At 55.9% G+C, this 17,243-nt stretch overlaps 3 protein-coding genes across 6 annotated transcripts in view; 2 read left to right on the top strand and 1 right to left on the bottom strand.

The window, feature by feature from the left end:
• The window catches only part of RRN3 (RRN3 homolog, RNA polymerase I transcription factor), a 29,382-nt gene extending 26,928 nt beyond the window's left edge, over positions 1-2,454 (top strand). Inside the window, exon 18 of the mRNA XM_080830615.1 lies at positions 585-2,454. Within this exon, the coding sequence (XP_080686741.1) occupies positions 585-746 (162 nt within the window). The 3' untranslated portion in view covers positions 747-2,454. The remainder of the gene's footprint in view (positions 1-584) is intronic.
• Positions 2,455-4,069: 1,615 nt separating this feature from the next.
• NTAN1 (N-terminal asparagine amidase) lies at positions 4,070-16,930 on the top strand. 2 transcript variants are annotated; one of them, XM_080830262.1, is made up of 10 exons: positions 4,070-4,215; positions 9,844-9,946; positions 10,023-10,088; positions 10,389-10,497; positions 12,044-12,117; positions 13,187-13,240; positions 13,733-13,786; positions 14,526-14,623; positions 16,090-16,203; positions 16,598-16,930. In XM_080830262.1, exons 1-10 carry the CDS (start codon positions 4,135-4,137, stop codon positions 16,775-16,777), a joined length of 933 nt encoding a protein of 310 aa, XP_080686388.1. In that variant the 5' UTR covers positions 4,070-4,134; the 3' UTR covers positions 16,778-16,930. The 2 variants fall into 2 exon arrangements, with proteins under 2 accessions (XP_080686388.1, XP_080686389.1); XM_080830263.1 differs by lacking the exon at positions 9,844-9,946.
• The window catches only part of PDXDC1 (pyridoxal dependent decarboxylase domain containing 1), a 54,252-nt gene continuing 52,156 nt past the window's right edge, over positions 15,148-17,243 (bottom strand). For all 3 annotated transcript variants that reach the window (XM_080830258.1, XM_080830261.1, XM_080830260.1), the window contains one exon: positions 15,148-16,257. In XM_080830258.1, coding sequence (XP_080686384.1) covers positions 16,198-16,257 — 60 coding nt within the window. In that variant the 3' untranslated portion in view covers positions 15,148-16,197. The remainder of the gene's footprint in view (positions 16,258-17,243) is intronic.

The raw sequence follows: 17,243 nt of genomic DNA, 5'->3' as shown, positions 1-17,243 counted from the left end.
AACACATTTTATTCATGCCGCCTTTGCAAAAATCCAAACTCAGCTTATATTCTGCTTACGAAAAGAATTTTTTGGTTTTTTGATGAATGTTTAAACTAGACACTTGGTAAGTGAACTTTGGGAAGTGAAGGTTAATCAGCTCAGCAAATCCCCATCTTCGTGGGACCACCACCACCAAGTCACAATCTCAAATTTATTTAGGTCTCGTTTTTCGTAAGTAGTCGTTGGAAACTCTTTTTTTCTTTGTATTTAGCTTGGGTTGGGGGTGGGGGGATCGTTCCTTCACTCATTCACACTGTGTTAGGTACAAGGGTGAGGACGCTGAGCAAGAAAGACATGTGCCACCTGCCCTCTATGAGCTTAAAATCTGTTCCAAAAAAATCAGACCTAAATCACAGTTACGACATGTGACGGACAGTTGTGTGGGTGGTTGGTAATGAAAAAGTGCGTGTCAGGGGAAGCTTCCAGAATTAAGATACGTTTCTTTACTTTCCTCTTTCCAGAAGTGGCACGTTCCTGAGAGGAACTCTTGAAATTTCACACCGCCCTGATGTTCCTACTGACAACCTCTGTTCTTTATACAGGAGGTGGTAGAAGACGAGGATGATGATTTTTTGAAAGGTGAAGTTGGGATCACTCCAGGCTCCTTTGACGCGCATTTCCGAAGTCCCTCGAGCAGTGTGGGCTCCCCTCCCGTGTTATACCTGCCAGACCAGTCCCCTGTGATCGCAAGGATTTGTGATTGAGACGGGCATTCCTCCCTACCATGCCCTTCAGTACCAGGGCTCACCCTGTTCGGAAGTGAGGACATGCCTCAGGCATCTTACTTGCAAAGTAGACCTACTCTGCTGTCTGAATGGACGTGGGTTTTTTTCTTTTTTACTCCCCTCCAGACAAGAAAAAGACTGGATATCATGTGCAATATTTTAGAATGGAGTTGATGATAAATGTTGAAGACTTGGCTGTTTAATGTATATTTTATTTCTGTTACAGCTTTCGGACATCATTGTGAAATTTCTAATACTGGCAGTAGCCTGTTTTAACCAATTGCATTTTTCATACAGGTTTTGTCTGAGCCGTAGTCACAAGACTGTGTTGATCTGATTTCTTTTCAGTGAAAAAATGCTCTATGTAGACGCTATTCAGTGTCTTTAAAATGATTTACTTTGGACACATTGTTGCCCCTCAGCAGGAACTGGATCTGCGTGTTGGGATTTCAGTGGGGTGGAGGGGGGAACGGGAGGAAGGCGCGGAGGTGGCCAGAGCTGGTCCCTGATGCTGGAGGCTGGAGCTGGCAGGGAAGATCCCCAGGGGCTTTGGAGACCAATGAAATCCTAGAGAGAGGAGATGGAGGATTTAGGGAAACAGACGCGGACAAATGGTATGCTTGTGAGTTTCAAAATGGATTTAAAAGAAACACAGAGTTTGGGGTAAATGGAATTCCCATGCATGGTGAGTGGGGTTGGACTTTTATAAAACACAGCACCTGACATTTTACCCTGGGGTTCTCAGGAGCTATTAGAACGGAAAGTACTCATTTGTAGTGCAATGTTACTTGGATTTTTTTTTTTTTTTTTTAAACTAGAATCAGTTGGTCATTTTGAGAATTTCTCTGTGCTAACGGGGCGGGGAAGGGGGCCTTGGGTCATCTGGTGGAATCGCTAGCAACAACAGACCAAGGTCACAGCTCCAGCTTCTGTCTCCTGGCTGTTCGGATCGTGGATTTCAGCTTGGTGAGATCTTCCTCTGGGGAGGCTCTTTTTGTACTTTTATAACTAAACACTGAGAGAGAGGAGTCCAAACAACCTCACTTTATGACACGTGTGCAAACCTTGCTAGATTCATTTTGTAGCCAATGCATATTTTAGCTTCATTCCTTATTTGTGAACTTTTTTGTTACTTGTGAAAATGGACATCTCTAAACATATTTATTTTTCTGCCACTTTTCCTATTATTTAAAGGCAAGCGATATTTTCTTGATCACAAATATTTTGTAATGAAATACTTTCTCTTTCCTAGGGCTTTGTATGCTCTTGTATAATTATATTGATGGCAATGTAGAGTAAATATGTTTTTGGAAAACAAATTTTTATGGGTTTAAAAAGTTTTGGATATTGCAGATTTTCTTTGGGTGACTTGGTAGAAAGTGATTCGAGAACCTTTGGGTTCTCTGTTCCTTTAACTGCTGGCAAAATGGTGGGGTTTTTGTACCCTGGGTAAATGAGTACATGAAAATGTGTCCCTATAAGGTAACGGTAAGTGGGCCTTTGTGGGTTGAGAAGTTTTAATGTAGTTAAGGCTATCTTTATAAATAAATCTGTTTGATTTCAGAGGAGTTGGAGGGAAAAAATATTGTGGAAATAAAACAATGGCATGGTTAATCTGGACCTTTGGTTCTTACACCAGTAAAGGATTCAAGGGAGGTACCTCAATAAAGAGGCTTCTAACACTGGTGTCGTGGTTTCTGTGCTTTTTACTGGTCTCTGTTAAAGCTCCGTGAGAAACTGCAGCTGAGCCCTTGCTCCATCAGAGGCAGAAGTCGCGCCATAGCGGCTGCGGGTGCTGGGAGACAAAGTACATGCTGGGGAGGAGAGTGACTTCCAGGAGCAACCAACGTGTCAGGGACTCTGTGAGCACGCCCAGCCGCTAGAGCCGCCCCCCCCCCCCCAGGCCTGAACGGGTTCCAGCAAAACAAACACTTATTTGAAAAACGCACATGCTTTAAAGGAACATCTACGGGGGGAGAAATGGGGAAATTTCCTTGGGAATTCTAGAAAAAGGATTTTCTATTCCTCTTATTGAAAAGTAGGCCTTCATTCGGGGTCGGAGTTCCATGGTCTATCCTGTTGTCTGTCTGCTGTGGTCGGCTCTTCCTCAATGAGAAGTGGTGAATTAGTACAAGTGTGAAAGGGCCAGGGACTTCTCAGGTGTCACGGATAACACAATCGGCGTTTCTCTAGCCAGCTGTGTGACCTTGAACAAGTCTGAGCTCCACTTGGAGCTGTAAGGTGGACGTAACTATTACCGACCATAGGGTTGTGAGGATTCAGTGAAAATGCATGGAACGGCAGTAGCGGTTGAGCTGCCTGGTGAGAAGGTAGTTAAGCAGGAAGTACTTTCATGGCAGGGTCTTTCCGAAGCAAGGGTAACATTCATTCCATCCACACCGGTTGCCTCCTTGGTACCAGCTGAAGAGGTCTCACCTGGAGAGGAGCGGCCAGTGTTTGCCACCTGCCAGGCATTGGTTCTTAGTTTTGGTCCTAGAATCCCCCTGGGAGCTTTGAAAAACTAAGGCAGTGGAATTCAAATGCCATTCCAGCAGTGTTTGCTCTGTGAGGTGGCTTTTCATCTCATCACCAGTTTCGTAAAGTTGCCTTCTGGTTACCGCGATGTGGAGTTGGGTCTGTTTAAGGAGTATTTCCGAATTTCCTAACAGAGAGCCCCTAGGTGAGAGGCTTCGCACCCAGATACCTGTCCTCAGTAGGGACTGGACGGTATCTTGTTGATCTTCATTCCCAGGGTTCTGAGCCCATCAGTGCGTGCCTCCTGGACACCAAGCAGCAAGTGTTACTGAGGGTTTCTGAATGTGTGGGGCTAGCCAAGTTTCGGCTCTATTTTCGCAGTTCAACGTTTATTGTTGATTGAACACAATCCTGTGGAGGAGCACAGCAGCTTCCGCAACTCAGATCAGATAACCTGCTCAAGGTCACGACAAGAAGTAGTAGAGCCGTGGTCTTGACTCGAGACGGTCAGATCCCGGAACCCACACTCTGGCCAGGCTGGCTGACCCGCGAACCGAGCCAAGCAAGGCACCAGGAGCTGAGGCTCCGCCTTTCCTGGACGTCCACGCTTTCGGGACTACATTTCCCAGCGCCCCCTGCGGAGGGGGCTGGTCGCGGGCCGCCCCCCCTCCCGTTTGGACTACATCTCCCACAGGGCAGTGCGGCCCCGCCCTCGGTTTCCCCAGCCGCTCCGGGATGCACCGCCCCCTGCCCCGTGGGACTCCAGTTCCCGGCGGCGCCCGCGGGGGGCGGGGCGGGGCGCGGCGGGGCGGCCCGGGGGCGGGGGCCGCGGGCGGCCCGGGGCTGGGGAGGCCGCCGCCTCCCTGGGCCTGCCGGGGCGGCCGCCTCCGCGATGCCGCTGCTCGTCGAAGGGCGGCGAGTGCGGCTGCCGCAGTCCGCCGGGGACCTCGTGCGAGCCCACCCGCCTCTGGAGGTGAGCGGGGCCCGCGCCGGGGGGAGGGGGGCTTCGAGGCGGGCCCGAGGGACCCTGGCGGGCGGGCCCGACCCTCCTCGCCCCACCGCCTCCAACCGCGCTCCCGGAGGCAGAGTTTAAACTTGGCGCAGCGGGGCGGCCGGCGGCACGTCGGGAGCCCCGGCCGCCGGCAGCGACTCTCTGCCCTGGCTCGGGGCGTCCGTGCGGCTTTCCCCTCCCTGGGACGCTCGAGGGCGTCCGCCGAGGCCGGGCGAGGGGCCGGCGGCCCAGAGAGGTTAGGCGACTTGCCCGAGGTCGCACAGCATGCCGGTCGGAGGGCGCCCGGGGACTCCCCGACCCGGGGCAGGCCGGTCCCCACCCCCAGCCGGGCTTGGCCGGTTGAGGCCAACCGGGCAGCGCCCCTGCGCGCCGGCAGTCGCGGGGGACCGCGCCCCGCGGGGAGCGGCTCCTCCCGGCGGGGCTGCGGCCAGGGCCATCGATCGGGCCGCTCCCCCGGGCTTCGCCCCCCCCACCCCCAACCCCGAGGCTCAGGGCCCCCGGGTATTTTTAGCCAGAAGAAAGGGCCCTGCTTTTCCCCCAGCTGAGCCTTGTTGAGGACCACGCCCTGATGGAAGGGTTAGGTTTTGTTTCGTCTTCCTGCTTTTGTCCTCAAATAGTTCTCTCTGAACCCTCAGTCCACGCTTAGGCAGAGAAAGGGGTTCTTAATGTAAAAAAGAACCGGGTCCAGATCCGGCTGAGGGGGAATCCGTCCGTTCGTGGACTGGAGTCACTTCGTCCTGAGCTTCTGATGTCGGTTGGGCACCGTGTGCGCGTGTGTCCTACAATCAGGGCCGAATGCTTCACCGCCGCGTTACAGGGGCTGGTCTGTAATCACAGAAGGGCTCAGACGCCCTGGGCTGCTAAGTGCCGCCCAGGAAGAATGCCCGTTTTCCCTCTGAGAGGTGAGGCCCGGGAGCTTGACATAGCCCGGGGGCTCCCAGAAGGTCGTCTTGGGGTTTCCTGTTCTCCGCTGCACACTTTGGAGTTATTTTGTCTGCATACTTGTGTCGACCTCTCCCTTGACCTGCCCCACCCCCTCCCCTGCCCCCTCCCCTGCCCCCTCCGATCGTCGGCTTCCTGAGCGGTGTGTGTCTGTTACTGCTCTGTGTCCTCCGAGCCTAGGGCAGTCTCTGGTGACGAATCTGCACTTTGTAAATACTTGTTATGTCCATGAATGAACAGAGGGACCCCTGAGAACGACCTGAAGGATGGGGAGTTGCAGGAGAAAGGGGAAACTCCGTGATTCCCAGCCTGCAGGTCACGAAAACAGCTGTGATGTTAGCCAGCACCTGCCGGGGACCGAGCGGACACTGGGCCCTGTGCTGAGCGTTTTCCTGGGGCTGCATCACTCTTACCTCGCTAACTAATGAAGTCAGAGTAGGACTCATCAAGGGGAAAATCTTTCAGCTGCCTGCAGAATTGAGGTGACACTATTTTTATGTTTCTCTGAGAATTTCTGTGATAAAAGGTCAGAAAGATGAGAGTCCGAAGCAGCAGGCTCGGTGGGGAGTCGGCCGGCCTGTGTAGGGGCGGGGCGGGGGGGGGGAGGGCAGCGTGCATTCCAGGAAACTGGGGGTGCTCACCGGCCTTTTCAGCAGTCTTAGGGAAGAAGGATGGACGCAGGGGAGAGATCGGAGCAGGGGGAGGAGGGTGAGGGCATTCTAGCTGGGCAAGTCTAGCTGAGCTGCGTGGGCAGGAAGGGAAGCGCCCCGAGGGCCGGTGGATTGGCCTGGGCAGAGGGTGTGAGCGGAGAGAGTAGAAGATAGAGACCCAGGGAGGTGGGCGGCCTCGGGTCAGAGGGGTTTCGGTGGATCTTTCAAAGAATACGCAGTGCGGGGAGCTGAAAGCTTTCGTTAGGTTTTCTGTAACAAGTAGCCTCTCCCCTTTGGAAGAACTAACATGTAAATGTCAAGAGGACCACAACCACTCCGGACGTTTTGGTACCCGTCTCGACAGAGGGTTTTCTTTATATACGAGAATGTACGTCTGAAAGTGAGCGCAAACTACATATTCTGGTCGGTGATGTGTCTTTTTCACGGAATGATGTGGCCTGTGCTGTGGTGGCAGTTAGAAGCCCGTCCCTAGCCAGGCCCGGCACAGAGCAGCTGCCTCTCCCGTTCCTGGAATGCCAGGGACTGGGCCCCACCTGCGGAAGCGGGTGCTGTCACTAGGCCTGTGTTAGAGATGAGCCCATTTGAGAGATGAGCCCTTGGAGGCACAGACAGGTGGAGTGAGTTGCCCAGAGTCCCGAGTCCTAAAGAGGCGAAGCCGGCGTGGGGACCCTGGTGGCCTGCCTTTGGCTCTAACGCGGCTCTGCTCAGTGTGGACCCCGACTCTCCCCCCTACTTGGGGCTACTTACATGCCATTACCGTGTAAGACAATGGAAAGCTCAGTTCCTCAGTCACACTGGCCATGTTTCAGGAGCTCGACAGCGGGGTGTGGCTGGTGGCTACTCTGTGAGGCAGGGCGGGTCTAGGTCATGGTCCGCACCCCAGAACATTCCTTCGGGCGGTGCTCTCTTCGAGCCTTTGCTCTTTTACCCAGTCCCCCCAGCACCTTGCTAAGTGTGGTGCCATAGGATTCCAGGACATGAACGCACCTTAGCTTAGTTCCTGCCTCTATGCACACAGGATGTTTCTAGATCTCCTGCGTTACCAACATTCACAGAGCTCAGTCTTCATCAGCCCCTGTAATGATTCCCACCTGTGAAATTGGGGGACTCGAAGGGTTTCCACGCAGAAAAGGGGTGTGACAGAGCCACGTTTAGAACTGACGCAGGGCCACTGGCAGCCATCGGGGAGGGTAGTGTGGGTGGTGAGGGGGACCTCGGGGTCAGGGAAACAGGCGGGCATGGGGACAGCCCCCTAGTTAATCCTCAGACAGACTAAGGAGCAGACGGCATCATCCCCTTTTCCCCAGGGCAGGAGAATTTGCAGGAAGAATGGACAGACTCCAGGAGTAGGGGGAAGGGGCCACTTGGTCGTTCTGTGACTGGCCAGGACCGGGGTCAGCAAACTGCAGCCCCCAGCCCGATGCTGTCTCTGCACAGCCCGTGAGCCACGAGTGGCTTTTACAGTTTTAAATTGGGGGTGGGGCCGGGGGTGGAAATCGAGGTGTACTTGGTGACATGTGAAATGGTCATTCAGACTGCGGCGTCGTCCGTCCGCAGGGTCTTCTGGGCTCACGGCGCCTGCCCGGTTGTTGACGTGTTGTCTCTGCCGCTCTCAGGCTGCACGGCAGAGCCTGGGGCTTGCAGGACGAGACCGCACCGGCAGAGCCCAAAAGAGTTCCTCTGGGGCCCTTTTCCGAGAAAAGTTTGCTGAGCCCTGGCTCCAGCGAGCGGCGCGAAGGCAGAGGCGTTGGGAAAGGAGAGGCTGCCGCACCGGGGGCTCCGTAGGGCCTCTGAGGGTCCAGAGAACGTCAGAGGTCAAGAGGATGGGGCTCCTTTATTTCGGGACGGGATGGGAGTTCACCGAGGAGCTCTCGGTGTTTTTCCACAGCGGGGACGTGTGGCTAAACTTTTTTTTATTTCTTAAAATTGGGAAACCAAAACAACATGTTCTTTTCGCTTTGTGGCATCATCTCTTCGTCTTTTTTTTTTTTTCTTTTTAAGGATTTTATTTATTTGACACAAAGAGAGAGACAAGTAGGCAGGGTGGTGGCCAGGCAGAGGGAGAGGGCTCCCTGCTAAGAAAGGAGCCCGATGCGGGACTCGATCCCAGGACTCTGGGATAGAGACCTGAGCCGAAGGCAGAGGCTTAATGACTGAGCCTCCCAGGGGCCTTGGCATCATCTCTTCTGATAATTAGTTTATGCTCCTGTCTGTCGGGGAAAGAGGAGCCTCGGGGGGAGAGGTGGGGGGCTGGGACGATGGGATTTCTGGTCTCGACTTTGCTTTCGGGCGGGGACCCCTCGTGAAAGTGGTCTTCACCCTCCTTCCCCCAGCCCCGAAAGAATAAAGCCAGGGGTATGTGTGCAAGGACTAACGGAGAGGAGACGCTGCGCCCTCCCGGCTCTTACTCTCCCTGAAGGTGAGAAGGCGCCCTGGGTGTCAGGACGGCGAGCCCCGCCGGTCCCTCTCGGCCCAACTGACATGGCAGGTTCTGGGCTCCTTCTGGTTGGTTCCACGGAGGAGCCGCTGTCATGCTCACGGCTGCCTTGCTTCCACTTAATGCAAGTTTGCAAAGAGAGAACAAGGTGTAACTAATCAAGCTGATCGTGGTTAGTTAGTGAGTTAATTTGTTTTTACATCTTGTGTTTTACGAAGTCTGCAAGCACCAGCCCGAGTAAGCCCCAGCCAGGAGACAGGCGTGTAGGACCCGAAGGCTCTGCTCCAGGCCCCACGCTGCACGCACCCCTGTCTGCCCGCTGCGATGGGAATTTGTTCTCTCTCTTGCTTGTTGCGAGTAAGAAGGAAGTAAGGACACAGCCCGTGTATCCTATAATGATCGCAGTTGTATATCCACCTGATGTCTTTGAAGAACTTCAGTTTTCATTAAAGAATTGAACGCCTGTGGGTGTTTTTTTTTTCTTACTTTTTTTAAAAAAGATTTTATTCATTTTACAGAGAGAGACAGAGAAGGAGCACAAGCAGGGGGAGTGGGAGAGGGAGAAGCAGGCTTCCCACTGAGCAGGGAGCCCGACCTGGGGCTCGATCCCAGGACCCTGAGATCATGACCTGAGCCAAAGGCAGATGCTTAACGACTGAGCCCCCCGGTGCCCCTAATTACTATTTTTTTAAATGTTTTTTTAGGCTTCAAAACTCTAATAAGAGTTTTGAAACCCTAACTCCAGTGTAACTGCCATCCTGGGGGATAGGTTCCCTCCAGGCACGTGGTCCAGGATCCTGCACTCGCACACACGGGTCCGTGGAAGAATTCAGGCTCATGTTCGAGGAGAGGAAGTCCTGACACCTGATGGTACCCCGGCCTTTCCATGGGGTGGCTTACTTCTGGCCACTCATTTCCAGTTTTCTGTGTCGGTAGGGACCCCACCCGAGAGCATCTGCAGAACTGAGCTTCCCGTGTCTGGTGGCCCCTGAGCCCTGCCATAGAACCGGCACACTTAAGAGCTTTTACGTTTTGGGGTTTTGTGGTTTTTTTTGACACCTTCTCCTCTTGTCCATGTACATCGCCGAGCCACCTTCCTCTGTAGTCCCCGGCGTTGCTGGCCGTCCGGCTGTCGTGAACCGCGTGGGGAGGTGCGTGTTTGGGGTGCATACTCAGTGCGGGGGTCCCACAGTGGGAGGGCCAGACTGGGGACGGGGACAGTCCTAGCCTCCCTCCCACAAGGGCTGTGGCTGCAGAGCCGGCCGGGGCGCTTGCCCGGACACCCCGATTCCCTGCCCAGCGGCAGAGCTGGGCAGAGTCTCTTGCTTCCGAGTTAGGTCTCGTATTGTAGGTTCATCAAAGCCCAGAACCGCACTGTTCCTCCGCCTCGTCCCCTGCAACAGCTGCCACTGCCCTGTGAGCCCAGCCCGTCCGCCGCGCAGTGCTCACGCGCCGAGCCCTGCCAGCCCTCGCTGGGTACTCAGCCCTACTAATTGCCATCACGATTTTATTTTATTTTTTTTTTTCTTAATTAAACAGGAAAGAGCCAGACTTCTCAGAGGTCAGTCTGTTCAACAAGTGGGACCCCAGGGCCTTCTGTATGTTCAGCAAAGAGAGCTGGCAGTGACCTCCCCAAAGGATGGTAGGTTAGGAAGCAGTGAATTGGGCGTTACCCCCCAAGGCTACTGGATATTTTATTTTCTTTCTTTCTCAAACAGGCTCTATCTCCATTCTGGGTTCTGATGATGCCACCACTTGTCACATTGTGGTCCTGAGGCACACAGGTAGGGCGAGAGACGCGAAGGGAACCGTTGCTGAAAGCGGCCGCCCGCGTGGGGCCATCAGAGCCTGTGCCCGAGTGTCCCGGGGTCCCCTCCGAAGCCCGGCCCCGCTCCCCTTCTCTTGAGTCTGCACGGCGTCTCCCGGGGCCCCGGTCAGGAGGCTCGGCGGGCAGCACAGGTGCTTCTGTCGCTCCTCCGTCCAGGCTACCCGGAGGGATGCGGTCCGGAGAGACCGGAGCGGGTGTGCCGTGCGTCCCGGGTTCTCAGTGGGAATAACCCGAGTCATTCCTCCCTTCTCTCCAGGTAACGGGGCCACCTGCTTGACCCACTGCGATGGAACCGACACCAGAGCAGAGGTCCCCTTGATCATGAGCTCCATAAAGTCCTTCTCCAACCACGCCCAGTGTGGAAGGTGAGCTCCACGCCCCTCTGTCCCGCGCCGTCCGGAACTGTGCGCAGTGGTGTGGAGGGGCCGGCCGAGGCGGCCGCGCGGGAGGTCACGGCCACGGCCACGGCCACGGCCGGCTTGCTCCAGGTGAGCACAGCTGGCACAGCTCCGGGCCCTCGTCGGTGGTTGTGGGGTGATGGGTACAGGCTGACGGTCCCGAAGGTCTGACTTGGAACCTCCAGCCGTCTCCTCACTCGTGTGCTTTTAGATGTTCACCTGTCGGACGTCGCTCCATTAGACCCCAGATGCCGTCTCCCTGGGTTCATTCATTCATTCATTCATTCGTTCGTTTGTTCGTTCGCTCTCCCGGCAGCCACTTGGCGGGGACTTCCTCCCAGCCAGACCCCGTTCCAGGTCCCCAGGCCGCAGCCGCAACCACGGGAGACAGAAGCTGCCCCGGGGCGCTCACGTGCTAAGGCAGGGGGGCCGCGGGAAGCCCCGGGATGGTGCGCGCTGGGAAGGGCTGGAGGCCGCCCAGGCAGGGAAGCTCAGCCTGAGTTTCCTTTGTGGCAGCCAGGCTGGGCCGGCTTCAGGGGCCGGTGAGCCGTGCGGGCAGTGCCTGATTTCCCCGGGCCCCGCCGGCGGGAGGCATCCTGGTGCAGTTCTGGAACCAACGTGGGCGCGCTGGCAGGGGTGCGGCAGGGTACCCGGGCAAGCAAACCCGGAGTCCCCGGGCCAGCCCCGTGGCCATCACTGCTCCTCTCGCTGGCTCATGTTTGTTGGGGCCGCCCGATGCTTGTCCTCGTGCTGGCGACGTGGCCAGCTCAGGTTCCTTCCTCAGGAAGGTTTTGTTGGTCCTGGAAAGCGCTGTCCCTCGCTGTCCCAGGCTGCGGACAGATCAGCAGACGAGGGCAGGGAACACAGGGTCCAGCAGGGGAGCTGGGCGTTTCCAGCCACGGGGCTTCTCGGGGCTCTGCCGTGCTTGTGTGTGCGGGAACCGTCCTAGGGAGGGTCACCCCAAGGGAGGGGCACGGTGTCCCCAGCTTGGAAAAGCTGGTGTACTGGGTACATGTGGCTTTAGGAACAGACCCTGTTTCCTTCTGGAAATGGAAGTGATACTCCTTCCTTCTGGGTGAGGTGGACAGGACATTGTGCGGCGAGGGGGCCCCCCCAGTCCCCGCAGCGGCCGCCGCCTCCCCTCCCTAGCCCCGCACCCTCTCAGGCTGAGATGCGTTAAGAGGTTTCTGGAAGCACCCGGCGCTGGGTGGGTGAAAGTGTGAGGCAGTCTTGTCCCTGCAGAACGGGGCATCTCGTATGCAGACGCAGCTCCCCTCGGCCATCAGGGCCCCTGGGCGGGGTCCCCAGAGGCCTGCGCAGCCCTGGCAGCCACACCCGTTTCCCCCAGTGCCGCCCAGACGTGTCCTCCCTGCGCCACGGCCCGGACGCGGCCCGGAGGAAGCACTGCTGTAGAGCGAGGCTTCGTGGACGCGGAGAGCTGAGATCCCAAGCACACCCAGGGTCCCCGTGGCTGTCGTGCGGTCCTCTGACCACCGTCCCGTCTCTTTGCCAGGCTGGAGGTGCACCTCGTGGGAGGCTTCAGTGACGATAGGCAGTTGTCACAAAAACTTACTCATCAGCTTCTTAGTAAGTGCCCTGCTTTCTCCCCAACTCTGATCAAAGTCTGCACCCACTGTAGCTTGGGTAAAGTCCTCATTTGTGCCACACCTCTGGGGGTCCCCGCAGCTTGGAGCCCCGGGCATGGCCCTGCCGGGACTCGTGCAGAACAGAGCTAAGTTTTCAGGGGCAGAGGGGCCGGGGCCGAGATTTCCCGGGCACCAGCGGTCGGCACCGTGCAAAATAGTCGGCACTGAACTGTGTGAAGACAGAACCCCGCTCTGGGCAGGAATGTCTGTCTTAATCTGCAGAATATTAAAACCAACGATGCCACTGTAGTCCTACTTAAGTCACATGAAAAAAGCCCCGCTCTGTCCCCGTGCTCCCATGCAGGGGACTAGATGCTGCTTCAAGCTGTGGGTGAAGCGACCTGGCCCCGGGGCTTCAGTCCGAAGGTTTCACATCCTTGGACCCAGTAATTCCCACCTGGGACTCTAAGAAAATCATCTGTGTTGTGCATAGAGCTTTAGGCCTGAAGATGGGCGGTAAGAACATTCTTTACGTTAGGAAGCAGTTAAACGTCCACGAGTAAATAGTTAAGGAGCCACTAAGCAAGACTTAGGATTACTTGGAAGGCAGATGCATGTGGTTGGGACACAAAATTGCTCCCAGACCCTCACCCCCTGGTGTGGGCTCCGCAGGGCACAGGCGGTAAGGAAATGCACGCGCTGGGATTGTGGCCGTTCATAACCCACGTACTCCTTACACTCGCCTGTATTTTCCTTTTATTTATTTTTTACAGTGATAGACCTTTTTATGACCGTTGATCAGGACAGAATTTACTTAATAGTAAAGAGCTTACAAGTGAGTGGTCCCCCCACTGCCCTCACCGGGGAGAGAGGAGGGGACGGCCCGGTTGGTTTCCTTTGGGCCCGAGGCAGGCGGGGTGCCATGGCGTCAGTCCGCGGGAATCTGGCCTCTGCAGACGGGCCTGGTTGTGGCGGAAGGTTGGACAGGCATGGCTCGGTGGCTGCTGTCCCCCCGGCCCTGTCCCACCTCGCTCAGCGTGTGTGCTGCTAACTGAGAACTCTCGTTGTAGGTGAATTTGACAGACAAGAGGAGGACATTCACTTAGTGACGTTATGTGTGACAGGTGAGTTCTGTCGTCCTCCCCAAGACTGGTGCCCTCCCCCTGAAGACAGACACCTTGGTCATGGGAGACAGTCCGGCGGCGCTTGGCTGACGCGTGCCCCACTGGTGTCCTCTGTGGCCACGACCACCCCCAGCGCGGCCTCCTGACACTGACCCTCCTTGCCCTGACCCCCACCTTCAGTGCCACCCCCTCTCCTTCCTCGGGCTTTTCCGAGGCTTCCCCAGCTCCTGGGAGGGAGGAGCAGCCGCCACGTGCGGGCGGAGGGCTGCGGGTGTGGGGGGCCGGGAGGATCCAGCTCGGCACGGGGCTTGCGGACCCCAGCCCCACGGCTCAGGAACTTGGCAGGGACACAGGAAAACAGTCCCTTGCATGTTCTGCTTTTTTCCCCCTTTCTGTGGTGTGGGCTCCTTCTTGGCTTTGATTATGGAACATGAAAGCAACTGTTGGGTATTTCTTAGACATTAAATCTTGAACTTTTTTTGTTGTTGTTAGAATTAAATGACCGGGAAGAAAATGAAAACCACTTTCCAATCATATATGGCATCGGTAAGTAGCATGTTTCACCGAGGGTCAGAGGCCAGTCCCATGCTGACGGGACCACGTGGTGAGCCTGCTGGGGCACTGTTTAGGTTCCTGTCCTGGCTCCTCTGTGGGCCCAATGGGGGGGGGGGTCCCGGGCAAGGAGCGTGCCTTCTCTGACCTCTGTCTACGAAACCGAGAACGTCCACACCCTGAGGCCATGAAAGACAAACAAGGGAGCCGGTGGGAGGCAGACCCGGTGGCAATGGTAATGGGGCTCCAAGCAGCTGGGGCCTTTGCATCTCCTTACCCATAAGCAACCTCGTGAGGTCTGGTTGTGAACAAAGTTCCTCCTAAGGAAGGTGTAAAGCTCTCCCGGCTCCAGAGAAGCCAGAACACAAACACCGGATCTGGCCATGATCCCAGGCCACACTCGTGCCCCAGGCCAAGCAGGGGGGTCGGCCACGTGCCCGCCGGGAGGAATGGCAGGCCGCTGGGGGCGCTGTGCAGCCACCCTGGGCTGGGAGCAGAGTCTCCCCTTGGCTGGCCCAGGCCCCAGCGGTGCGCGGTGGGCTCGGCTCGAAGGCCGCGGTGTCCCTCTCCACGGAGGGGGGTGCAGGAGACTCCTCACAGTGGAAATGGAACAAGAGGACTCTCCTCTCTCTCGGGGAGACTCCGCACTTTGTTACATGTGGTAGAAATGTAAGATCACGCGAACTTTCCATTTGCGTCTTAAGTCAAAGAAAATGTCGTTCGTCCCCCGCAGCTGTCAACATTAAGACCGCGGAGATTTACCGAGCATCCTTCCCAGACCGGGGTCCAGAGGAGGCGCTGCGGGCTGCCCGGGCTTTAACAGGAGGACCAGTGAGTGTGAAATCATCTTTGTGTTAGGGGTTTGGGGGAAAAAGGGCATCGCGCTCCAAAGCCTCAAGTTTTATAGACCTTGGAAGTGAACACTGTATAGGAGTTTCTTTAAAGCTACAAAATGATCAGGGGTCACCCCTCTCCCCTCCACACACAACATGGAAGGGTAAGGAATGGTTTTAGGCTGTAGGCACTCGGCCTCGAAGGGGTAGAGGGAGGTAACGTGCGCGCCCAGCATCCAGCGCAGAGAGAACGAACCCCTTTTTCCTGGTGCAACCTCTGCCTACACACAACTCACGAGGAAAGGAGAGCCAGGCAGCGGGGAGAGGTCTCTGCCTCTGCACCTCGGCAGCCCACACACGTGTGGACCACGTCCTTGGAGGGCGGTCTGCTGCAGCAGGTGGATTCGCCCACGAGAATCGTCAGCTCACTTTCCACAAGTCTGATCACCAGGGGTGCTTTTTTTTTTTTTTTTTTTTTAAAATAGGAAACAATTGCATTTTATTTTATTTTGTTTTTTTTTTAAAGATTGTATTTATTTATTTGACAGACACAGATCACAAGTAGGCAGAAAGACAGGCAGAGAGAGGGAGAAGCAGGCTCCCTGCTGAGCAGAGAGCCCGACGCGGGGCTCGATCCCAGGACCCTGGGATCATGACCCGAGCCGAAGGCAGAGGCTTTAACCCACTGAGCCACCCAGGCGCCCCATCCAGGGGTGCTTTTTAATACCAATACCTTAATTTTGAAGGAAAAAGAACCACCCGAGCCTTACATGTCATTTCAAAATGCCTGAAGGGTTCTCTGGCCCCTTCCCGGGGTGAGACCAGCCGGCGCAGTCGCAGCCCGCGAAGGGACGTGCGCGCTGACCAGATGTGGACGTCCTCCCGGGACGCGTGTGGGTTCAGAGCGCACTCTGGCCAGCCCGCGCGCAGCTGGGAGATGACTCATGCGCTCTCTCTGGCGGCACAATGGCCTGGGCTCCGCTAACACCGGCACCCAGTCCAGTCTCAGAGCCCAAGCCCGACAGCTGCCGGTTAGAGGCCCCACCCCGGCAGCTGGGGCGTTCAGGACCCGACGGCCGGCAGATGCGCACCGGCACGCGGTGCTCTCTCGCTGCCTTCGATCGGATCGGGTGGCGGGCGGCCTGCGCTACCTGCTTCTGCGTGCCCGGGTCTGCAGCTGCTCCCCGCAGTGCCGTGTGCCGCCGCGGGCCAAGTGTCTGTCCCTCTGGGCCTCAGGTTTTCACCCCAGGTGGGAAAAACACGGTCTTCCTAGAGGACTGTTGTCGGGATTGAAGGAGATCCTGCTTGTCACCCGGTGCCGGAGCAGCTTCTGTGAGACATTCTCGAGAAGCTTGTCCTCTGGGTAAATGCGGGGCTGCGGGCCTACCCTGGGCTGGCTTTACTGGCGGGCTCTGAGAAGCGGGGAGCACGCCTCACGTTCTGCCCTCGAAATGGTCATTTTAGATGATTAGTATCTACGACGCAGAGACCGAACAGCTGCGTCTGGGACCGTACTCCTGGGTGCCCTTCCCGCACGTGGACTTCTGGCTGCAGCAAGACGACAAGCAAATACTAGAGGTGAACATTCACGGGTTGGGTAAATCTTAAATCTCTGCACGCCGTTTTCTTCATCTGTAAGGAAAAAAAAGGTGCTTAGAGCAGAGCTGCTCGGCTCTCAGTGGGCAGTAGTTATTTCTAGGGTGCCGTCGGCAGACCCCGTTGAACTTCTAGATCAGCGGGGAAGTCAGGTCCCGGCCGGGCATCGGCATGGGTTGGGAGGAGTATGCCGCCAACCTCCTTTCCCCATTAGCACGGGGCCCTCCCGTCTGGTGACTCTGCAGTGGCTGGATGCTGGGTGACCTGAATGTCCAGGTCCGGGTTTAAGAACATGGAGGTACTGTGACGGCTCTATCAGGAAAGGTAACAGCCAGGTTTGTTCCTCTCTCTCATACACAGAATCTTATCTTTCCAGAACCTTTCCACTTCGCCTCTGGCTGAGCCGCCCCACTTTGTGGAACATATTAGGTCTACCTTGATGTTTTTAAAAAAACACCCATCTCCCACCAGCGCACTGTTTCCTGGAAACAAGGCTCTGCTCTACAAAAAGAATGAAGGTGGCTTGTGGGAAAAGATCTCTTCTCCCGGAAGCTGAACACGGGATCACCAAAGAAAGCAACTTGCTGGCCTGCTGGACCACCGTGGGGCCTGCAAAGAACGTGCATCAGAGTCTCCCTCTGCCGAGTCCCAGATCTCCCTCCTTACTGTCCTTCAAATGACTTTCAAAATAAAATCTTATTTTGGCAAAGGCATTTGTTACAGGGTTTACTTTCTGCTTCACGGAAGCTGACCTCCAGCCTCTCCTTTTTGCTAACAAGGGCACCAGAGGAGCCGCCTGCCTCGTGACTCTACAAGCAGCCGTCTCAGATGCGCGGTGAGTGCTGCTCATTCTGCTACGTCAGGGAGTAAAGGAAAAATGGTAAGTTTGTTTAAAAACAGTATTTAAAATGCACTAAAATTCTCTGAAAATTGATCCATCTCACAGAGGGGTTTTTTGGCCCCAAAAATGTTTTAGAAGCATCATTTTCAAAGCTGGTATCACACTTCTAGATGAATGCTAG

This window comes from Martes martes, assembly GCF_963455335.1.
Source record: "Martes martes genome assembly, chromosome: 18".
Lineage (NCBI taxonomy): Eukaryota > Metazoa > Chordata > Mammalia > Carnivora > Mustelidae > Martes > Martes martes.
Note: the sequence above shows the minus strand (reverse complement) of the source record. Positions and strands in the feature narration are given on the sequence as shown.